This window comes from Plecotus auritus (assembly GCF_963455305.1).
Source record: "Plecotus auritus genome assembly, chromosome: 7".
NCBI lineage: Eukaryota > Metazoa > Chordata > Mammalia > Chiroptera > Vespertilionidae > Plecotus > Plecotus auritus.
This window is the reverse complement of record NC_137774.1, coordinates 43,985,574-44,010,146: the sequence shown is the minus strand read 5'-3', so window position 1 is coordinate 44,010,146 and position 24,573 is coordinate 43,985,574. Positions and strand designations below refer to the sequence as shown.

The window sequence follows — 24,573 nt, the reverse complement described above, 5'->3', positions numbered from 1 at the left end:
GGTAGCCTGGTCTTTGTTCTAAGAGTCTCTCTTTCTGTCTGTGGGCTGTGCTGCCATCCAGTAATCCACCTGTAACCCCATCAGATCAGCACCAGCCCCGAAGGATGTGAGAGGCCTCCTTGTTTGTTGCAGAACTGTATGGCCGAGTCAGGGAAAGGGGGAGAACAACAGCACGCTAGAGCCCAAGCGGGCCACATAATCTCAGTGTTCTGATGCGACCCAGAATTGTCCCACAATTCCAAGTTCCACCACCCCCACGCAGGGAATGATGGTCAAGGACTCCTCATTGTGGCTCTTCTGTTTGTAGGTGAGTGTGGCCTCCACAATGGGCAGTTGGTGGACACAATTGGCCCCTGCGACGTACTGTGTGATTCTCAACACCATGCCCAGCCTGTCGTGCACAGCCCTCTGGGCCTTCTTGTAGAACAAGTCCTGCCAGGCCAGGTCCTGGAAGAAGCTCTTGTAATGGTAATGCAAGGAACCCAGGTACCTGGCCACGGGGTGGAAACCCAGCAGGATGACCAGGAAGCACATGTAGCCCAGCCAGGGGGGAGCAGGTTGTAGGACAGCAGCTCTAGGAAGAGCCACAGCACAGCGCTGATGTACTGCTGTGCCCCTGCCACCACGATCTTCACAGGCTTTGGGGGCTGGGAATTGAGGTGACAGTACCTCTGAATCCACGAGATGATGGTGCTGAAGGCTGCCTGGACCTCAACTTTGGAGCAGGTGCACCCCTGGGCAACATGTGTTCCTGCAAGACTCAGACATAAACTGCACCTGCCAGTCGGAAGCATTGAGGAGGAGTATGTTCTGGGGCAGCTGGTGTCAGAGATGTGGATGTGGTTCAGCTGGTCGTACACCGTCTCCCTGGGGAACTGCAGCTGGCTCAGTGGGTCACGGCAGTGCTTGTTGTCCAGGCTGTGGGCCCGCTTGTTCTTGGTTGTGCCACCTGCCACTCCTTCAGGAATGTGCTCCAGCCCCAGCAGCCGCCTGCTTCTCCTAGGTCCTAGGATCTGGTGGAGGGGATGAGGAGAGGCTCGGTTATGGTGATGTGCCCACTGGTTGCTTGAGGCTTGTCTTCTCTGTCACCTGGGTTGGACCTGGAGGCTCCTTCTGGTGCTGGCACTGTGGATGCTCTAGCTCTCCATCTGAGAGCTGGGCTGGGATAGGTCTTCCAAGTATGGCCTGAGCCAGGGCTTCAGGGTCCTGAGGACACGCTCATGGGCCACTGTCATGGTTCCCTAGTGAGTCATACAGCAGATCCAGGTCCTCCACCTCAGGGACCTGCTCCGAAGACTCCTGCTCTGAGTCCAGGACCTCCTTCCACACTTGCACCCTGCACAGCCACGCCCCAACTTTCTTGTTGGCATCTTGTTGCCTGGTCATGAATGGCGATCTTACTACCCCTTGGCGCTTCTTTTTGGGCTCCTCAAAGTCGAAGTCCTCCTCCTCTTGGTCCTGCCCATTCCCAGAATCATGGTTGGCCTGCTGTTCCGAGAAGATTTCATACTCCATCTCCAGATAATGAACTCTAGACTTGGCCTTGAGGCTGGCCTTCTGGGTGCTGTCCTCGGGGTCGATGGGCTGGCTGGACAGGGAGGAGATGCTGACCTCAGCCACATGGGCAGATGCCCCCGTGATGGTGCTATGGAGGCTCAGCATCTGGCCACCCTCGAGGGGTCGCTGCATCACCTCAGCCATGTCGATGGTGCCCACGGTGAGCGTCTGGTAACCCAGGATGGTGTGGTTTTTAAGGCGCTGCTTCTGCTGCAGTATGATCTGTAAGTTGTTGCCTTCTCTCTTGAGGGAGTGAGGGTACTGCAAGGAGAAGGTCAGCGCCAGGTCGGTCTTCACATGACCACTAGGGGGCAGCAGAATCTCATCAGACCTCAAGATGTTTTTGGAATCCTGCATTTTAACAGTGATCACCACAGCACTGAGCTCCTTCTCCAGCTCCTTGTAGATCAGCAGCTTGGTTAAGGTGAGGCTACACAGCCTGGGCACGCAGGTGGAACTGGAGCATTCCACCTCCCAGGTGGAAAACAAGTTCATGGGCACCTGTGTGTTGAGTGCGGCGGGCATGCTGTCCAGGCCCGCAGTCGCCCACATAGCAGTATGATTTCTATCCTGTGTTGGGAGAGGGGGCACATTGCCATCAGAGGCAGCTCATAAACTATCTGGTGGGTTGGGGGCTGCAGCTCAGACTGAACCCCAAGCACTCAGTGATTGGTGGCAAGAGGTGGGACAGGAGTGATCGCAGGGACCACATGCTAACCTGGCAGCCTTGCAAACTAGAGACCTAAAGTGACCACAAAGGATGGTCTGAATAAGTGTTGTGTGTGGTGTTTTTTTTTTTTTTTAAACTAAAAGCAGCTTTTGGTAAATAGTGGTGTCCTAGGTTGTCATCTTCCCTGAAAAAAGGTCTGTCTTTATCTTAATTGAGCCTGTCTATTGTCTTTTTGCATCTATAAGAACATATTTTTGTAATGTCAAAGTCATTTTCCTTTATTCAGACCCCTCAAAGCACAGGCACTGCTCTGCTCTCTGCAGAGACCACACATCCCCTCATTGTTATTGAGTTCATCGTTGACTGTTAACATCCTACACACGCCTGAGTGAAAGAAATATGTGTCTACCAATTTACCTTTTCTCCAGTCCCAGAGATTTCCCTGCTGTGATTTCTCCTGCTTCCCTATCTATCACCAATGGATTTCATGGGACCCACACAAGTCTCCACTTTTGATTGTAATGTACAAAACAAGGTGCAAAGCTGCCATTCTCCGGAGCATTATTATCTCATTCGGTTGAGATTTTTGCTTCACCGAAATTGTCTACACTTTGGCTCAAATAAACTCAGAAAAATTCTGCACAGGTTTCCATGTTTTCTACATGGACAAGAGAAAAGGTTCTCGGCAGGCAACGTAGACTTGGAGATGTGTGATGATGAGGCACATTGGTATCTTCATCATTTCTTAGCAGAAGATGGACAGCACCTCCCTGTGTTAACAAGGTCACCCTGGGATTTCTGACAGAATATCCCATTCTAAGATGGGAACACAGAGGCTTTTCCTGGGGTAGGAGGGTCTGGGTATTAGGACAACTGGGGTGTTCAGGGCAGCACAGTTGACATGACAACAGGAGGGGATCACGTCCAGGTCCCACAGCAGTGAAAAGTTGGATCGCCAGCCCTGATAACAGGTCCCCCTCCTGGTATGTTGTGCAGCCCAGGGAGGCCCCAGCTCCTGACCTGGATGGACCACGGGGATTTGGTTCTCGGGGCTGCAAAGGGCAAAGCAACAGACTTGGTACCTTGATCCCCATGTCCTTTTGGGAAAAGCATCCCTACTAATCACGATGATGTGTAAGAGTGGGAGAAGGTGTGTAAGGATTGTCGGGACAACATGGACACGTGGAGATGGGCATTAAAAGGGAAAGTCTATAGAAAAATGCAAAAATACTCTTGACTGAGCATGACGTGAAATGGAGCAAAGTCTCCCTTCTCATATTCCTAACACTTTGTGGGCAGTGACTTTGCATCTCTTCTGAAAGGGGCTGGACAGTGAGAGTGGGTTGTGGGGAGGATACGGGCCCCAGATTCCTTTGGAAATTGGACTCTAGGAGGGATCTAGGGGAGTAGCAGGGCAGCTTCTGGAACCCAGGGCTCTCTTCAACTACATGGGATCCTGGAGTCTGGGTCAACCCAGCACCTGCACTCACCCTGCGGCCGTGCTGCACACTGGAGTAGATATGGGGCAACTGTGCCTCCTGCAGGGGCATGGAGTTGAGGACCCCATGTGACGGCTCTGGTCCATTCTCCTGTGTGGAGCTCTGTAAAGACAGTTCCCAGTCACCAGGGGAAAGCCTCAGAGCCCTAATTTGCTGGTTCTGTGACCCTCCACTCCAGACACACACACACACACACACACACACACACACAGTTTGTTCTGCTGAGACCTCCACTGCAGAGGAAAAGGCATGACAGCGTGCGGGCCTAGGATTCCCATTGGCACAGATAAGGGACCCCTCTGGAACCACATCTCCAACTGCCTGCCCTGCCCTGGGGTGTGATCACAGCAGGACCTCTAGGTGATCCACTGCCCCAAAAGCTGTTCCTGCCCCAGGGATCTCCCTTCAGTTCCCTCGTCCCACCAATGAAGAGGAGGGGATGTGGGCTTCACAGAGATGGCACACAGAGGTGGCCTGGCCTGAATGGGTCTGACCCAGGCCACCTTGTGTTACCTGAGGCCATATTCTAGAACATGGCCAGCTACGTCAGGGATGAGGGTTGAACCAACGTCTGCACCGTCTGGAAAAGCTCTCACTGCGGGGTCTTTAGAGCAAGAGCACCAATCACTGGGAACACAGCAAGAGAACATCTTGCACTGGCAAATGCCTCTTGGCAAGTGAGCTGACTGTGGGGCTGATGTGGGTGCCTGGTTACGGGGGTGCCAAGTTCTATTAGATAGTGACCTCAGGTCTTAGGATTGTCTTGCTGAGTCCCCTCATCTCATGACAGGTATGCAAATAGTCCTGTGGACCGCTGTCTGCAGACCCCTCTTCTCCATGAAGCACCTTATCAGTACACACCCCTAGGGGCACCAACACACCCCTCTCCCCAGCCCCCTAGAAGCTCTGGGTGCAGCCAGGGTTTCAGAGTTGAGGAAACCGACCTGGGCTAAGACTCAACCCCTCATTCTTACCTCTTCTTGATCCTGGGTAAGTCATTGTGCCTGTCAGGGCCCGTCTCTCTCCTGCCTGTACAATGGGTTATACAGCAAGTGCTTCTTTATTTTTAATTTTATTTTATTGTTTAAAGTATTGCACATAGTAGTACATATATCTCCTTTTATTTCTCCATTGACCTTCCCCCAGAGCAAGTGCTTCTTAGGGCTGTTCAGGCTCATGTGGGGAGTAGTTGTAAAGTAGGAGAAGGACTGTCACATGTAGGTAGTGCTTCCAACCTCTTTTTCCTTCCTGTCGTCACCTCCTCTGTGTCTGCTTTTCCTCTAATCCCACCCAAGGTCATCACATCTAGACTCTGTGTGTGTGTGTGTGTGTGTGTGTGTGTGTGTGTGTGTGTTGGCGTGTGCGCACAAGCATGCCAGTGCTCCCTTTCTGGATCCCAGAGCAAAACAGCCCCCACATAGGGAGAAACAGGCAGGAGCTGCCCAGTATGTCAGGATTTCTAATTTTCAGACCACCTCTGTGGGGGAGGTGGGAGCCTTGGCCTGGAAGGTCTGAACATTCCTGAACTCTGAACTCTGAATGTCATGTACCCTGGCCAATCCTTGCCTAACTACGGGTTTCCATTTCCCAATTATCCAAAAAGGATGTGATTCAGGACTACGTAAGCATGAGCTCAGTATAAGGGGGCCCGACTTTGTCCACTGTGGGTGGATTGTGGACTGAGGTGCACCTTCATGATTCCAGATCGGGGTGCCTTTTCAGACACATACTGTCTAGGCTGCCAAATGCCCACCATCTTCCCCATGCCATCTCCATGTCTGTACACGATTCCACCAGCACAGCCTTTCCCAGAGCCCCTGAGGAAACCTGGGTGCACTTAAGACCCCACCTTGAGGACACACAGCTGGGTTTATCTCACACACTGCATTCTCATCTTCTGTTATCCTGGGCAAGGCATGAACCCCTCGGGTCACCGGTTCTCTCCTCAGTGACTCTCCATGGTCTTCATTCCTCGTATGGTGTGAATGTGTGCCCTTCCCTTAAGTCTGTGTGTCATTAGTGACTCCATATAAGACAGCAAGGGATCCAACACAACCTCCATGATTTGGTTCTACAAAGTTCGTACCCGGCCCAGTCAGAGTGGTTGAGCATCATCCTGTATACTGAAAGACTGCTGTTCGGTTCCTGGTCAAGGCACATACCTAGGTTATGGGTTTGATCCCCAATCAGGGTGCATACAGGAGGCAACCAATTGATGCATCTCTCTCACATTGATGTTGCTCTCTCTCTCTCTCTCTCTCTCTTTCTCTATCTCTATCTCTATCTCTATCTCTATCTCTATCTCTCTCTCAAGTTAATTTTTTGAAAAAAAATTAATTTAAACCATTTAGAGCAAATCCATTTCATTTATTTTTTTAATGTTTATTTTTGAAAGTGTTACATATGTCCCCTTTTTTCCCCATTGTCCACTTCTAGCCGATACCTGACACCCCGCCCCAGGCCTTCACCACCCTACTATCTGTGTCCCTGAGTTATGCATATATGCACACACGTTCTTTGGTTGAGCTCTTCCCACCATGAAAAGTTTTTTAAAAGTTGGTACCTACCCACTTGCTCACTCTGATCTGCTCTTTCTCTCTCTCTCTCTCTCTCTCTCTCTCTCTCTCTCTATCTCTCCCTCCACAGGAATAAGCCTCTGTGCTGTGAGTTGCTATCTGGAGAGACTCACATGGCCTAGCACTGAATGAGACCAACAGATAGAGAGGAAGTCAGGCCTTCCATCCAAACTGAATCCCAAAGACCCCCCGAGTGAGCTCAGACCCTCAGTGACACGGATCCTGCCTCAGTTGAGACCACAGTAGCCCAGCTGAGCCATGAGGGATTCCTCGTCACAGACCTGTGAGCTAATAAGTGTGTATTGGTTAAGTCTCTAGTGTGGGGTAACTCTCAGCAATAGATCACTAGCACGGTCGTCCCACACCAGACCCTGGCCCTGCCCTCCAATCTCCCTCATTTTTCTCTTTCCAGGTCCCTCCAGCCCCCACCCTCTCTTTTCTATCACCCTCTGCCTCCAGTTTTGAGGATGGCTGTGAAACTTAGGAAAGGACCCTGGAAAGTAGAGCCAAACTGAAAAGTGTAATTTAAAATAGGAAACAGCATCTGTTGAGACCACAGTTCTGAGCTTCCAAGGTGAGGAGACGCTCCACGCAAGGCGGGTGGCTGCTCCTCCAGGCCCATTGCCAGTGCGCACAAGTGCACTGACCATCACCATGGACCTCTAAGGTAGACCTGCCCCTTGATTTCCAGACCTCCATTTAATTTCACAAAGCTTTCATCGGCTGCCATTGTGAAATCAGGATGAAGAGGGTAGACAAGTACTTACTCTTCTTTCTGGTTTAGGAATTGCACCCTAAAGAGAGTCTGTACAATGTTCCCGCAATGGGCTCACGTTCTCAGTGCTTATGGACCTCAGGGTCAACGTTAGGACTCCTCACACTCCATTAGAATTTCCTTTCTATCCGTGTCAACCAACTGGGCTGAACTCCTTCAGAGCAGGGACCCTGGGTGTAGTCCAAAGTTAATACCCATTTGTCCTGAGACATTGTAGCTTGTGCCATGTGGGGTGCCGTACAAGGCTGTTAGTCTATCCTCACCAGGGTGGTTCAGAGCATCGAAAAGGATTGATTTAAAAGGAGAAGCCAGGCTGTTTCCACAACCTTGTTCAGCCTTGGGCCATGAGAAGGAATGGCCGCTGGGCTCTGCTGAGACAGAATAGCCTCAGGAAAAAGCCCAGCTGAACCAGAGCTCAGGGAGTGAGGGCGGAGAGAGGCTCTGACCCCAGAGGAGACTTGGAAGCGGTGCCTGTGGAGGAGATGAGTGTGGACCCCAGGCCCTGGGACATTCCCTGTCCCCTCTTCAGTACTATGGGCCAACAGAAGAGATGCTCAGAATGCTATTCAGTGTGAGTGGGGGAGGCTGGAGTTTCTGTCCAGGTGCAGGTGGCAGTCAGTGTTCAGGAACTGCTTGCTGCTGGTTAAACCCTACAGCATTCTGCAACGTGGACACCAGAGGGCGTGTAAGGCCATGCTTTGTCCATGAACTGGTGGGAAATGAAGTTAAATGAAATGTGGGTTCTCAGGGGCAGCCCTGACATAACGGGTCCCTGCTCCAATGCTCATCCTTTGATTTCCCCCAAAGTCCCATTGTCCTGGGCTCAAGACCGTTACATCCTTAGAGCAGGTGGCTCCTGAGACACTAATTATTCCCAACCTATGTCTCATAGTAACACCATGGAGGTCCAGAAGAAACAGACTTGCTCAAGGCTCTGAAGGTTTATAGAGTTAAATTTCATTTAATGTAAATTAAATTTATGTTTAGGAGTATTTCATTACATTTTCTTTCATTAGACTGTAGGTTACCGAATCGTATAAGAAAAATACAGTGAAGTTATAAACATGTATATGATGAACACAAATTTTTTAAACTTCATATAAAGGATGAGGGAAAGCCCTCTCTGCCGTGGCAGCTGACACACGCTGTGGCCCAGGATCTAGGACCACAGGTCTCAAAGGAGCTGAGGTGAGTTGCTCAAATGGTGCCGGTGGTTCCACATCGGAAGTTCAGTGACAGCTGTGCCTGGAGCCTGCTCTGGCTCTGGAGAGGGCACCAGAGTTGGCATTTCCTCTTCAGGTGTTTCTTGATCTTGCTCTGGAGCTGCTTCTGTACATCCAAGAGGAGAACATGTTACACCATGACTGCCTTTTGTGCGCCTTCCAAGGAAGGAAACCTCCCATCTCCATCACTGAAGTCCCAGTTCAAGACCCTCTGTGCTCCTGAAAAACCCATCCTCTGGGATCTCTTTCCTGTGTGGTCCAGCCACATGCCCTCCCACTCACCCACACAACCCAAATCCACATGCACAGCTCTCTCTGCCTCCTTCCATTTTTTCTAGGAGAAGCCCTCAGACCTCTGCCATCTTGCAGAAATCCCACAAGGCATGGGACCCAGGGTGTTGCCAGCTTCTCCAAGTCACAGTCCCCATATTCCCCTTAAGGCTCTGATCCAAAGCCCACTCACTTTTTCTGCTGGTCTAGAGATATACTTTCTGCTTCACAATACGTGTAGTAGATGCAGCGATAGTTGAGGAAGAAGTCACATTGAATGTCCTGTGGACGCTACCTGCCTGTGCAGCCTAGTGTGACTGAGTCACTCCTGACTAGAAGGAAGCACTGGAGTGCAGTCCTGGGGGCAGGGCATTTGCTGAATGAATGAGCCCAAATGAGCCCCATCTCAGGTAGTTGGGTGAGCATGGGGTCCCCCTGCTCACTCCTGGGATTTCTAATCTGGCTTCACCCAGGACAGGGACCCCTAATGCAATCTCCAATGTCTTTATCAAAAGAGAAAATAGCTTAGCCTAAAGCCTGAAGAGAATCACAAATAAGGCAGAAGCTTCTTTAAGAAGAAGAGAAAATGGCCAATTAGAACAACCACAGCCCCTCCAGTCACCTCTCCAGTGTCCAGGCTCCCAGCGGGCCTTTTCCCAGGGGGTCCCCCCTCCCACCGTGTCCCTACAATAACCCAATGAGGTTGGGCCTAGGCTCTCCCCATGTTCACAGAAACAAACGCTCAGAGAGATGCAGTGACCTGAATTCTCACAGGAAGCAGGTGGCTGAGTGACCACTGTGCTGTGGAGGGGCAGGGCTCACCTGGTCCTTGGTTGGTCCCACACACGTTGGTTAGTAGCAAATGTTCTGTATTAACACAAAAGGGTGGGTGGGGACCAAGTATTTGACCAGTTTGTCTAATCCGTGTTCCTGTGCAGTCTGCACCATACAGTTCCTTTTTCTTTCTTTTTTTTTTTTCCCCCTGTGAGGGTCAAGCTTATTTGGAACCCAGAGTGAGTGGTGCTGGTGCCACTTGGCTGGTTGGCAGCTGAGGCCCAGTGCTGAGCTGACTGAACTCCATATTGGGCTCAGAGTGCCCACCCTGGGAGGCCAGCCCTTGGCCTCTGGCCACCCAGCTCTGAGTCTGGGCACAGGGGGAGCCAGCTCCCTGGGAGGCAGAGTCCTGACTCCAGGAAGGGCAGGTGGAGAAGGTGAGGACAATTCTCCCTGAGTGAGTCAGGGTCCAGAAAAACAGACTTGCTCAAAGCTCTGAGGGTTTATAGGGTTAAATTTTATAGAATCTAAATTAAGGCTATGTTTACGAGTATTTCATTACATGTTCTCAACAATACACTCTGTTACTAAATATCATAAAGAATACAGTAAAATTATAAGCACATGTAACATGAACACAAAATGTTTAACACTGCATCTAAATGGGGGTGGGGTGCCCTCTCTGCCATGGCAGCTGACACCCGCTATGGCCCGGGATCTGACACCACAGGCCTCACAGAAGTTGGGTGAGTTGCTCAAATGCTGCAGGTGGTTCTTCTGCCTCTTGAAGTTCAGTGAAAGCTGGGCCTGGATCCGGCTCTGGCTCTGGAGAGGCCACTAGGGTGGCGTTGCCTCTGGAGGGTTTTCCTGATTTTGCTCTGGAGCTGGTTCTGCAGATCCAAGAAGAGGACATGTTACCACCCTCACTGCCTTTTGTGTGCCTTCCAAAGGCACACTCACCCACACCACCCCCGGAGGCCTCCTCCTCCTCCTGTCTCGGCCTCAGTGGGCTCAGGTGCTCCCGCCTTGACTGGAGGTACTGGGCCTCGTTTGGCAGGTCAGAGACTGGAATGTTGGTTCTATGGAGGCCGACAGCATCATCAGGCTGGGAAATTCTGGAGGTGCTGGTCCAGCCAGATGCCCAGGGTGCAGGAGATGGCCCTGGAGAGAGAGAGAGGTGCACAGCAGAGTCTGAGGCCTGGCCTTTCCTTCGATACAGCCCTCCCAGAGCACCACTCAGAGAGCCTGGGGTCCTGTGTCTGTGGCTCCTGCCCATCCAGAAGCCAGACCTACTCCTTGTCCACCTTCATTCTGGCAGTCCTGGCAAAGATGCGCCTGGTCGCCCAGGAGGGCCTGGCAGAAAGCCCTCCTAACTGACAGCTCTTGATTAATAATGGAACCACCTGTCCCCTTCTTCCGGGAAACCTAACATGCTCTCTCAGTGTCCATGCTCTCTCCCATGACCCTCCCATTAGGACTGAGAGGGCTGGTGTCCTCCCTGTTCATGTCACTTATAGACACGCAGTAGGTGTTTCAGGAATAGCTGACCAATGAGCAAGCAAACAAACTCTGTCTCCATCCCTAGCTTCCCAGGAACTTCCTATCACCTCAAACTTTGGCTCCTGCACCTACATGCTGCCTAATTCACTAGCTGCCCTGTGGGGTTCTTCGCCTCCCACTGAAACTCAACTCCCACAGGGTGGAGTATACTTTTCAAGCTGCCACTGAGGAGGTTCTATCAAATTAGTGATCATGGTCCCTGATTAGGGGTGCAGGCAGACTTGGATTAGGAGCGGACAGGTATGAATTTTCTGAGAAGCTGACTCTGCCACTGAACTCCACTGCTCACCCACACCACCCATATCCACATGCACAGCTCTCTTTGACTCCGTCCCTTTGTTCTAGGAGAAGCCCTCAGACCTCTGCCCTCTTGCAGAAACCCCACCATGTGTGGGATCCAGGGTTCTGCCAGCACGTAGAATTCACAGTCCCCACACTCCCCTCCTGGCTCTGATCCAAAACTGACTCACGTTTTCTGCTGGAACAAAGGTCTCCCGTCCTCTTCACAGTACTGGAAGATGCAGCCATAGGTAGAGGAGGCCAGGAGGATGTCACATCAACTGTCCTGTGGACACTATGAGCCTGTGCAGCCTAGAATGACTGAATCGCTCTGGACTAGGAGGTCTGAAGTGCAGGCTTGGGGTCTGCTCTGTGCACTGGATATGGTCAGTGCCTAGAGACGTGTCTGTACCTGCCAGGGCTTCTCACATATTTGCTAAATGAGTGAGCCCAAACTAGCCCCATCAAAGATAGCTGGGTTAGCCTGGGCCCCACTGCTCACCCGTGGGGTTTCTGCTCTGGCTTCACCCAATAACAGAATCTACAGGCTCGTTGTGACATGAGAAAAGAGGTTAGCCTAAGGCCCCAAGAAGAATCATATATGAGGAAGAAAAAGGACCAATTAGCACAGACCTATCCACTATCTAGGCGCCCAGAGAAAGCTTTAGGGAACATCCTACAGGGTCCCTACAAAAACCCTATGAGGTTGCTCCTTGATTCACCTCCTGTTCTTAGAAACAAACACTCAGAGGGATGAAGTGATCTGAGAGTTCACAGCCAGCAAGTGGCCAAATGACCATTCTGCTGTGGAGAGGCTCGTTGCTCACCTTGTCAATAGCTGGTCCAACACTTGTTGCATGGCTGCGAATGTTCTGTGATAACATGAAGAGGTAGGGACGAAGGTGGGTCGCTGCCCAAGAAGGAGGGCACTGGTTTGTCCAGCCCGTGTGCCTGTGGGTCTGCACCATGCAGCTCTTTTTTGTTATTTTGCCCTGTGAGGCGGGAGTTCACTGGGAACCATAAGTGGATGGTTCTGGGGCCACTTGGCTAGTACGCAGCCTGGGTCCAAGGCTGGGCTGGCCCGCCTCCGTATTGTGCTCCGGATGCCCCAATGGGAGGCCAGCCCTTTGCCTCTGGCGGCCCAGTTCTGAGTCTGAACACAGGCTGCAGCCAGCTCCCAGGATTAAGCAGAGCCCTGGTTTCCAGGGAGGGCAGGTCTCCAAGGCCAGAACCCTTCTTACTGAAAGTGTTGGGGATCCTGAGGCTAAAACACACCTTCCATAATGCTCCAGCTCAACAGTGTCCACCTGACCTCCCAGCTGCTGGAGTGTTCTGGTTATTAAATAGAGCATTTTGGGGGTCCCAGTGGGGACAACCCCCTTAGGTTCCAGGCTGTGAGCACATTCTAACTTAAAACAGTTTCTCTGTGTTTCCAGGGTCTGTGTCTGTAGTAAACTGAACTGTTAATAGAAAGGCAGCTGGGCCCTTCTGGGCTTGGCCCAGGCAGGGTGAAGGGCAGGGGGAGGGGCAGGGCTAGAAGGTGGAATTGGAGTGTCCGAAGATGCAGATGGGGAAGTGCTTGACGTGGGAGGGCCACTGGGCTGCCAGCTGGAAGAACGTCACGTCGTTCCACTCCACGCCATCAATGAGGACCCGCTGCCTGTTCTCCTGGTTCTTGGCTGAGCAGACCAAGCGGCCGATGCCCTGGATGCACTGGCTTTTGGACTCCAAGTCCTTGCCTTTGTCTTTCTTGGGCAAAAACAGCACCTTCTTTTTCTTCTCCTTGGTGACCACAGTCATGGACATTGTGGGCGTGCCTGCATCCTCGCCACTGCTGGGCAGCCTGCTGACCTGGAGAGACCGGAAGGTGCACTGGAGTGTGTTTTTGGTGGTAGGAAGGTCTTCCTTCTCCCTGTTTCTCTTCCTGTTTGTGGGCTGGGCTGCCATCCAGTAATCCACCTGCAGCTCCATCAGCTCAGCACTGACACCCTGGCTGGGGGAAGACAGGCCTCCACTCACCGATGAGGAGGAGGTTGGGTTGTGTGAGGCCTCCCTGGCGGTGGACAAAAGCACGTTGGAGCATGAGGGGACCGCATCATCTGTGTCTCCTGACGTGGCTGAAATTGGTTGCACTCTTCCAACTTTCACTGCCCCCACAAAGGGAATGAACTTCTGTGAGGACAACTTGCCCGGGCTCTTCGGCTTAGAGATGAGCATGGCCTCTGCGATGGGCAGCTGGTGGACACAGTTGGCCCCTGTGATGTACTCTGTGATTCTTGACACTATGTTCTGCACAGCACTCTGGGCCTCCAGGTTGTTGAACATGTCCAGCCAGGCCAGGTCCTGGAAGAGGCTGTTGTAGCGGTAATCCACGGAGCTCAGGTAGCTGGCCACAGGGTGGGAACCCAGCGGGATGATCAGGAAGTGCAGGTAGCCCAGCCAGTCAGGGCTCTGGTGGGACAGATGCTCCACAAAGACCCGCAGCACTGTGCTGAAGTAGTGCTGAGCCCCCGCCACCGCGATCTTCACTGGCATCGGGGCCTCAGTATGGCAGTTGCGGTATCTTTGTATCCAGGAGATGATGGAACTGAAGGCCTCCTGGACATCCACCATGGAGCAGGTGCACACTACGGGTAGCGTGTGCTGATGCAGGACGTCCGACAGGAACTGCCCCTGCCTGTCAGAAGTGCTGATGAGGATGATATTCTTGGGCAGACAGTCGTTGGAGATGAGGATATGGTTCAGTTGATTGTACACAGTCTTCCTGGGGACCTGCAATTGGCTCTGTGGGACTGGGCAGCGCTCCTTGATCAGGCTGTTGGACGACTCATTCAGGGACCTGCTCCAGCCCCGGCAGGCAGGCTGCTTCCCCTTGGAGCTGCTGGAGGGGATGACCAGAGACTCGGTCTTGGTGGTGCGCCTGCTGCGTGGCAGCTTCTTAGGGAGCATGTCCTGGGCAGAGGTCTCTGCCTCCGGGCTGTCCTCAGGCTGTGCCGACTGCTCCCCAGGGTTGGGCATGCTGTGGGCCACCCATTCGGAGCCACTGTCGCTTGACAGGCTTTCAAAGGATGACCTGGGCTTGGGCTTTGGGGTGCCTTGGACTCTGTCATCCTCCTCCATATCTGGGCCGCTTGACAGGCTATCAGAGTATGTCATGAGCTCAGGCATGGGAGGGGTTAGGAGACGGTCATCATCCTCCATGTCTGAGCTACTGTCGCTGGGGTTCACCAGCCTGTAAAACAGACGAGCCAGGTCCTTGTCCACATCGGGGACTTGCTCCTCAGGGTCCTGCTCTGAGTCCAGGACCTCCTCCGTCATTTGAAACCTGCACAGCCACTCTGCGACTTTCTGCTGGTAGTTCTGTTGCCTGGTCATGGACCTCCTTCTTCCTATCGGCTTCTCCAGGCCCAAGTCATCCTTGTCCAGGTCATGCCTGTGGGCGGCATTGTAGCTGACCTCCAGCTCAGAGAAGACGATCTCAGAGTCTCCCTCGGAGAAGTTATCTGTGGACTCCGCCTTGTTGCTGGCTGGCATGGCACTGTCCAGGTGGTTGACGGGGTGGCTCGATAGGGAGAAGATCCGGGTCTTGTCCACCATGGTGGTGGGGGTGCTGTAGGCCATCAAGTCAGAGACACTGCCACTGAATAGCTTGCTACCCGGGCCCTGGGCCTTCGCAAGCATGTCGGCCAGGCGAGGAAGCTCCTTCTGCCTCTGGGCACCGTGTATGCTCCTCATCTCGGTCTGCCAGCTGGAGTGTGCCAGGCCTTCAAAGTATTGTCTGGTCTTGGTCTTGGTGTTGCTGAGGATGCTGCCATCGTCCTCAATGTCTGGGTCACTGTCACTGGGATTCTCAAGGTTGTCAAACAGGAGGTCCAGGTCCTCCTGCACCTCGGGGACATGCTCTGTAGGGTCCTGATCTGAGTCTAGGACCTCTTCCGACATGTTGGACCCGGGAAGCAGAGCCAGGACTTTCTGCTGCAAGTTTCCTTGCATGCATTGCTGCTGCTTCTTGGACTGCCCCAGGTCGAAGTCATCTTCTTCCAGGTCCTGCCTGTGTGGCGCCTTGTAGCTGGCCTCCAGCTCAGAGAAGCTCTCAGATTTCCCCTCGGTGTAGCTATCTGTGGACTTGTCCTTGGGCCTGGCCTGCATGGTGCCAGCCTCGTAATAAATGGGCTGACTGGACAGGGAGGAGATCCAGATCTCAGCCACCTTGATGGAGGACTCCTGGATGCAGCTGCTGAGGCTCAGCACCTGGACACCCTCGGGGGGTCGCTGCATCACTTCGGCCATGTGGATGGCACCTGTGGCCAAAGTCTTGTAGCCCAGGATGATCTGGTTGTTATGGCACTTCCTCTGCTGCAGCATGATCTGTAGCTTGTTGCCTTCTCTCTTGAGGAAGTGGGGGTACTGCAGGGTGAAGGTCAGCACCAGGTCAGTCTCTACTGGTCCACTAGTAGGCAGCACAATCTCGTGGGATCTCAAGATGCCCTTGGAGCCCTGCATCTGCACTGCTATCACCATGGAGATGAGCTCCTTCTCCAGCTCCTTCAAGACCACCAGCTTCTTTAAAGTCAGGCTGCACAACCTGGGCACGCAGCTGGGGCTGGAGCAGTCCACCTCCCAGGTAGAGAAGAGGTTCATGGGCACTGGGCTGTTGAGCACAGTGGGCGAGCGGGCCAGGCCTGCAGGCGATGAGGAAGCTGCAGCTGCTTGCAGCATACAGGTACTTAATGGTTTCTCCCCCTGTGGTGGGACAAAGGAGGGACATGATTGGTGGCAAGAGATGGGACACAAGTGATCGAAGGAGAGAGTGCATGAAAAATGGTCACACGCTCGCCTGTGACTAGCACAGGTAAGGCCTGCATGGTGGCCTTTCAAACTCAGAGACATAAATTAACCACAAAGTTGGCCTAAAATCAGTACTAAAAGCAGTTTATGGTGTGTGGTCATGTGCTAGGCCAGCGTCTTCCCTGACAAAGGTCAATCTTTACCTTAACTGAGCCTGTCTATTGTCTTTTGGCATCCAGGATAACACACCTTTGTAATGTCAAAGGAATTTCCCTTTTTCTGGACACCTCCAAGCACAGGCACTTCTCTGTGCTCTGCAGACACCACAAATCTGCTCATTGCTATTGAGTTCATTGCTGACTGCTAACTAGCCTCTAGGCACCTGTATAAGAGAGGCATGTATCTATCGTTTTAGTTTTTATCTAATCCCAGAGATTTCCCTGCTTTGTTTTCTCCTGCCTCTCTAAGCAATGGATTCCATGTAACCCACATACATCTCCACTTTTGATTGTAATGTGTAAAAGCAGGTGCAATACTGCCATTCTCTGGAGCACTACCTCAAAATAGTGAGATTTTGTTTTCTGGCCATTCTTGACAGTTGGGCTCCAATAAACTCAGAGAAACTCTGCACAGGGTTGAATGCGGCTTACATTGATATTTACTTGCTTCCTGTGGCAGGATTCCAAAGAAGCTGACACAGGACCGCCCTGCAGACCCAGACCCGGTGCTCGGACCTAACAAAGGGCCCATTGTGCCCACCGGTTCCCTGCCTGTCAGGTGAATTTGGCTAAGTTGTCTATTATATCCAAGATCTTTTGCTTGTGGTAGAGGGTCTGACTTTATTTGAGCTGTATTTTTAAATCCTCAAGGTGGACTTAAGGTTAAGGGTTGACAGAACCCAGTCTAAGGAGAGACAAGAGGAAACATGGGTAGCTGGTTTTTAATTATGGATTTTCATTTGGAATTGCTTTCTGAGAATCTGAGCAGAAAACCTTCACTGTATAAGTGACAGTTGAATTTGCTCAGCTTCAAAGATAACAGGACACATCCTCCTTCTGACCCGAATCTCAGTTGTTCTTAAGCAATTAAGGACGTGTATGCATGCATATTAGCATAACCAATGGACACAGATGCTGGGGCGGTGGGGGCTTTTCAGGGTGGGAATGGCTTGGGGAGGGAGGGGAAGAGGTGGTCAATGGAGGTTGGGGGAGGAGCCATATGTAAAACTTTAGACAATAAAAATAAAAAATAAAAAGAATCTTTGCAAGGTGTCAGAGGTCATTCCTCATGCCAAGCAGGAGCCCCATAGGGAAATTCCAACTCAACTGTAATTCAGCTGACTGGCTCTTCTGGGGGAGAGCCCATAGGGTTTGGCCCATCAGCATTCCTAGCCCTTCCTGTTGTTTTATTTTTTTTTAATTTATTTATTTGCCCTCATTCTAGTATATTTTTGCCATTGGTTTTTAGAGAGACTGGACGGGGAGGGGGAGATACAGAGAGAGAAAATGAGAGAGATATAGATTGGTTGCCTCCCACACACACCCCAACAAGGGTGAGGGATCAAGCTGCAACCAAGGTACATGCCTTTGACCTGCAATCAAACCCAGGACCTCTAAGGGCCTGCATTCTACCCACTGAGCCAAAGTGGCTAGAGGCCTTCTGGTAGCTTTGATAGCTGGGAGAGAAGCGGAGGCACATAAGGGGGTTGAATGAGACTTGAGGGGTGTGAGCATCATGGAGCAATAAGCAGCATGCTTCGACCCACTACATAACATCCTTAGAAAATTTGCTCAGATTCTGCAGATATAAAATAACAACAAAAACAATGAAAACAAACACACCTATAATTAACATGGGAAGTTGTGCCTCCAAGGCAGGAAACTCCCAGACACCAGCCCTCATTAACCCCTGATAGGAAGCTTTGACTTTCAAGTGCTTTACAGAAATGAGAATACTTAAAAGAAAATATCAACTGAAAAATGGCCAAGATGCAGTTGTCTTTGGGTGCCTAAATTAATTTTTTGCAGGAAAAAAAAAACAACAAAACACTAGAAAAATGTTAGCCCTAAAATGAAACTGATTGAATGAACAGGAAGCATTTCTTAATTTGGAAATTCAAAGCTTCTAAAGAGAAACACAGAAAATCTTTTAAAAAATAAATTAATGAGAAATTGTAGAGACTATCTCTTAACTCTCCTGAAGCTAATAAATGCTATCACCCCATTCTCTCCTTCTATAGCACGTCCACTACATCTTTTGCTCTCTGAGCTTCCTTGTCCAGACATGTTCTTTCCCCTGCCTTCTTCCTTCCCCTTCTGTCCCCTCCACTACCCCTCCCTACTGACTTAAGGGAAAATGAGAATAGGAATTCAACCAGTTCCCTTTGGAGAAAAGCTGCTCTCAGCCAGAGAGGAACCAGGAATCATTCTCAATTTTCTCTATGGCCCTGACTGATTCACAAAGAAATTTAACTGATAGAAAATGCAATCTTGGCTATTCTAACCTATTCCAATTAATATACTCCTGATTTCTGGGAGCCCAGCTGAAGCATGGTAGCAACCATGCTTGGGTAAAAAATGCTGTTTAATATTTTAACCCTGCTGTTTGGCTTCTGTACTTATTTGCTTGCTAAAACAATAGAAAAGTTATTTTGATTTTCTGAACTTATGTATGCTATCCCAATCGATTTAACACTCCATGGATGGTGGTTTGAATATCCCATTGATTGTGATCTCACTGGTTATTGAAGCACATTCTTCTGGGGACCAGGACAGCTCAATTACCCTAAATTGTCTCAGTAGCTACAAATAATGCATTCTGGTTGACTCAGTGGTCCCGGAATGTGGACAGCACAATTATTCTAAATTGCCTTGGTGGCCCCAGATAATGTGTTTCTGTTGATTCAGTGATCCGTAGACCCAAAACTATAGATAACTAACTTGCTCAATTTTGCTTCTGTAACTGCTTTGTGCAAACCAGGTTCCTCATTCCAAACCCAAAGATGTAATCGACACCTTTGTGATATTCTGCCAATATAAGCCAGATGTGGTAAGCTTTTCAGGGCTGCGAGATCTGGAGCTTTTGCCCCTCGTATGCTACCGGCCTTTAATAAATGACTCCATAATTCGACTTTTTGAGGCGTCTTTGTGAGATTCGGGGTACAACACAGCACAGCAACAGAATTACTAAATGAAGTTGTAAGGAAACTCCTGTAGAGAAGTCTGCCCACTTTAAGGATGATAGGAAAATGAAATACGATTAAGAAAAAGTAAATAAACAAAAACAAGCATAGGGTTGCTCCAAGAGTGTTTCCCCTTCTCACTGATATTTTGGGAGAATTTGAAATTATCATAAAAAGGGAAACCACTAAGGCCCCTGTAGATACTAGGGCTACTTTACTTATTCTTAACCGCACCCAACTAATTACTTTCTCCATCAGACTAAACCTCCTGTACAAATGTCTGCTTTTTAATCAAAACCTGTTTCCTTCCGACTAAGAAATGTCACGGAAATATATATATATATGTTTTGCTAATCAAATCTGCCCCAATTCACTTAATACCTGAGGTTTCTTTTTCTTTTTCTTTTTCTTTTTTTTTATGAAATGAGTGATCCCACATATGCTTTTTCCAGAATAGTTATACATATTTAGAATAAATGAACCAGATACTGAACCAAAAGGGAAAATAATGATTTTAAAGGAACCTCCCAAGAGGAAACTGATCTTGAGACTGACCAAATATTTGATAATCACCTTATTTTCATTATTAACTTCCACGAGAGCCTGAGAGATGGCTTAACAGGTTACTCTCCCTACTCAGAATGGCCCCAAACAGTCCAGAAATGTGCAGAGATGCCTCTAACACTTGGCTTGCTCATATGTCTTTCTGTAGATGGGGAACCAGCCCACAATGACTTGAGGTACAAAATATGTACCTCTTTTGGGTACATATTTACCAAACGGGAGAAACTTGAAACTTAATCCTGACCCCTCAAGAGAAATCCAGTCTTCTTTTGTTACACTACCTGGTCGCAATATAAATTGGGTGCATGAATTTGTCAGTCCCTTGCCAACATTTGGGTGGCAATCCAGACCCTGAGTATTGAACATGACTATCCTAGTTTTACAAATGAAGTCTTCATGGGGCCAGAGGTTTGGTTCCAGAAACAATTCAAAGCCCACCATGTCCTTTGACCTTGCCAAACCTCCCCTATTCATTTCAGAGGCTTGTAGATAATTGGCTTTATGCAACCAAAGTCCCAGAACCTTTGAAATGGAAATACCTGAGTTCACCAAGACCTCTTGTCTAGGCCATTTTTAAAAATACAAATCTCTGGAAGATATGTCTTATCCCAATAGAAAAAACTACCTTACCCACCTACACAAATCACTTTAGCTTATTTCAACTATTTCTTTCTAACTTAGTTTTAATGAAAGTTATGGAATATCTAGATAGATTGAAATAACATGAAATACTGAAACATTGGTTGCTAGGCAAATCTTAAGTTCACCTGCTTTTGGGTTTTTCATTACAGAAGGTCTGTAAAATGCATTTGGAGCTGTTGATGTAATGTTTTGTGCTTTGTTGAAGGTGTGTTTCTTGAACATGAGAGTGTGATTAAAATATGTTCATCAACGTCAATCTAAGGAATGCTGGTTGTCCACTTTTGTGCTTATCATTGCAAATTAAGACTCCTAAGAGTTAAAAGTTCAAGTTAAGTTGGAAGAAATTATATAGTTATGATAATAGAAGGCTTGAGGTATAGGGAGTCATATTTGAAGGAAAAGGACAAATGTAAGTTTCTATAAGGATAGTTATTTCTGAATGGGTAAGGTTTGTGAAAGTTGACGAAAGGTTTGTAAAAGGGGTACAGTACAGGCTATAAAATTTTGTGAAAGTTTAACTTTATAAGAAAATTCTTGCATTTTCTCTGTAAAAATTAGTAATTCAAATTATGTGTATGGTCTTTATGTGATATGTGTTCATCTATGTGATGTGTGTGGTGAATTTTCAGCCTCCAGATGGCATTACTAGCATATAATCTTTTATTGGCCTAAAAAGATTAAATACTTATGTAAATTAAGGTGAATTCTGTAGTCTGGACAAAATATTTAATATTAAAACTGTTTTTAGTGTGATTAATGTCTTTTAGAGTTATTACCGTAAGTCTGTGTTTGCTTTACTTCGAGTTACAAAAAGTCCAGGCTATAAGCTTTTGTATATGTATATTTGCAACCTTCCCAGAGTTTCCATTTTAAGAGACTTTTTAAACAAAAGAATGACTTTGAGTTAATTCCAACGGGCCCTGGAATACCTCGAGGATTTATTCTCTATCCTTATTAAAGCAATGTTTTTAAACTAAATTAGGCCTATTTTATATACTTGAAATTACATGGGAAGCTTTGCTAAATTAAAAAATAAAAATGTGCTATTTGTGTACATATGCTTTTATTAAAATGGATGTTCTAAAGATTTCAACCTGCCCTCTGAGGGATCTACCAAGATTCAAAGAAAAGTTCAAATGGGATACTCTCAGGTGTTAACAGTTGACTGTCAGTGACACCAGTCCAGCCAAGAGGGATGGTTGCCTGTGAGGGTGTCTGGCAGTGAGACTCCAGATATTTGTGGCGCAAACATTGGAAGTTTATGAATTATACCCAATGCTCAATACAAGAAGCCATGGACAATGTTTTAAAATCTCACATATTATTTTTTCTTTCTATATTGAAATTATGTGTTGAATCTAAATATACGTACATATATATATGTATTACATTATTCTCTCTCACTTTACAGTAATTATTATTTTCAAAAAATCATTGTCTTAAAATGATATAGCTTACTAAACAAGCAGAGTTTTTTTATCAATTGCATTATAATCAAATCTATAACCATGCCACTTTGTTTTTTCATTCATAGATAGTTATTGTTTTACTCTAATGCATTTTCAAATATGTTACATCTTTAGAAAAATCCATGAAAAGGATTCTGATTTACTCAAAATTACAGGTTTCTAAGCAGGTCATATCTTTGAACTGAATGAAAATGTATAGAACTCTAAGGAATAACTGAATTCGTAAAAATACTGGCAAATAATCAGGATAAACAAAAAAAATGGGTATTGGACTAAACTAAGTGAATATAATTATTGTTTATATGACTCTGTTTAAAATACTGCTTATTTTTAAATCTTTTTGTTTTCCAAATATAAGAAAAACTAAAAGCAGACATTCTACACTACTATCAATGACTCATTGAGAAGGTTATAGGGACTGATAAATTTGTGACATTCATTTCACAGTACTCCCAAGAGACAAAGACTTCAAACACCAAAACTTACAAGCAGGAGATTTTTGTTTATTGAAACACATTAATTAAAGACTCTCTCCAACGTGTTAAAAAGGATGTTACCTTATCAGATGCCCTACCACAAATGGACATCTGTCTCTGACACTGGCCTCCATCCACCATGGAGATCAAAGACTTTTCAAGGATGAGAAACCACTGGCCATGGGGGCTGAAAGCTATCCCAAGAAGTCGCCAAGGCCTGGATGCTCACAAATTACTGCTGCTCAAACCTTGTTCTTTTATCACTTCATTGTTATTGATTAAATGTACATCAAATGATTTTATATTGTTATTACCCTCTTCATGGTTTCCTAAAGGAAACAATATCTATCTCCCCAGGCCTCTCCCTTATTACATATGAAAAGTTGAATTTGGATACCTGCAAATTTTTCCCACCTTCTAGACAATGACATTCTGATGATCAGTTATGATAATGAAAAAGTAGAGAGTCTTAATTCATCTGGCCAAACATATCATAAGTACAAGGGACAGTGGATGGAGGAGGAAAACATATCATTAGCTTAATAAACAATTATGATAATGCATGCAAAGGGTTTTTTGGTTGGCTGAGATGCTTATTCCCCTCAGTCTAGCACTAGACATTTTCTATTCCTAAATGGTGTTACTGCTTTATTGCTGTTGCTTTTGTTCCTGGTATGTAAATGTTATACTAGATGCAAAACACCAAAACTTAAGATAAGCAGCAAAAGGACTGTGCCCATGGTAGCTCAAAATTTAAAATTGATACAGAATATTTCTTTTAAATATTTTATTGATATTTTACAGAGAGGAAGGGAGAGGGATAGAGAGCTAGAAACATCGATGAGAGAGAAACATCGGTCAGCTGCCTCCTGAACACCTCCCACTGGGGATGTGCCCGCAACCAAGGTACATGCCCTTGACCGGAATCGAACCTGGGACCCTTACACTCCTCAGGCCAATGCTCTATCCACTGAGCCAAACCGGTTTCGGCGATACAGAATATTTTTTAACAAAGGCATATAGGATCTCATGGCCTCCCATTCACCTGCCTTTTTATTTTGAATAATAATTGCACCTTGAATACCATTTAAGGTTATAGTCTTGCCTCATCCCCATTGGTCCATTGTTCAGCAAGACAAAACACTAACACTGATCATCAATGCATAATTTGAATTGATTTTGAACAAAAGGAGGATGTATGGAGAAAAAAGGGGCCACATGCTAACCTGACTAGATCAGAAAAGTCCTGCGTGGAGGTCCTGCAAACTCAGATAACTTAAGTAACTACAAAGGATGTTCTGAAATTAAAATACTAACTAAAAGGAGCTCATGGTGGGCAGTCATGTCCTAGTCTGGCATCTTCCCTGACAAAGGTCAATCTTTACCTTAACTGAGCCTGTGTGCTGCCTTTTTACATCTATGATAACATATCTTTGGATTATCACAGTCACCACTCTGTGCTCTGCGGAGATCACAGATCCCTTCATTGTTATTCAGTTCATTGTTGACTTGAAACTATCCTACATCCACCTATGGAAGTATGTGCCTATCATTTTACCGTTGATCCAATCACAGAAGTTTCCACACTTTGCTTTCTCCTCTCTGCCTAATCTATCACCCATGGATTTCATGTAACCCACATAAGTCTGCACTTTGCTTGTAACTTATAAAATAAGGTGCAAAATTGCCATTCTCTGGAGCATTCTCTCAACCCATTGAGATTTTGCTCCCTGGCAATTGTCGACACTTTGGTTCAAATAAACACACAAAACTTTTTCACAGCTTTGAATGTTTTTCACATTGATAAGAGAAAAGGTTCTTGGCAGGAAAAGTAGAATTGGAGGCGAGGAATATGAAACACATTAGTATCTTAGGTCATTTTCCTAGCATAGGACAGACAGCACATGCTGTATTAACAGTGTCACCCATGTGATTTCTGACAAAACATCCCAATGTAAGATGAGACACAGAGGCTTTTCTTGGGCTGGAGGGTCTGGATATTAGGACGTGTGGTGTGTTCAGGGTCGCACCGTTGTCATGGCAACAGAAGGGGATAAGGTCCAGGTCCCATAGCAATGAAGACATGGATCGCCGTGATAAGCAGTCCCCGTCCTGGTACTATGTGCAGCCCAGGGAGGCCCCAGCTCCTGACTGGAGGAGATGGGGACCCAGATTCCTTTGGAAACTGGATGCTAGGAGGGATCTCAGGGGAGTAGCAGGGAACCTTCTGGAACCCAAGTCCCGTTGACTCCCTGAGGTTCTGGCGTTTG

The 24,573-nt window shown here is 47.9% G+C and overlaps 1 protein-coding gene across 1 annotated transcript; it reads right to left on the bottom strand.

Annotated features, from left to right (window-relative positions):
• Window positions 1–12,716: 12,716 nt before the first annotated feature.
• LOC308254533 (phosphofurin acidic cluster sorting protein 2-like) lies at window positions 12,717–15,836 on the bottom strand (the record flags this gene model as incomplete). The annotated part of the gene is made up of 2 exons (XM_080680668.1): window positions 14,784–15,836; window positions 12,717–14,192 (listed from the first exon to the last, which is right to left on the bottom strand). Exons 1-2 carry the CDS (start codon window positions 15,822–15,824, stop codon window positions 12,717–12,719), a joined length of 2,517 nt encoding a protein of 838 aa, XP_080536794.1. The 5' UTR covers window positions 15,825–15,836.
• Window positions 15,837–24,573: the final 8,737 nt, after the last annotated feature.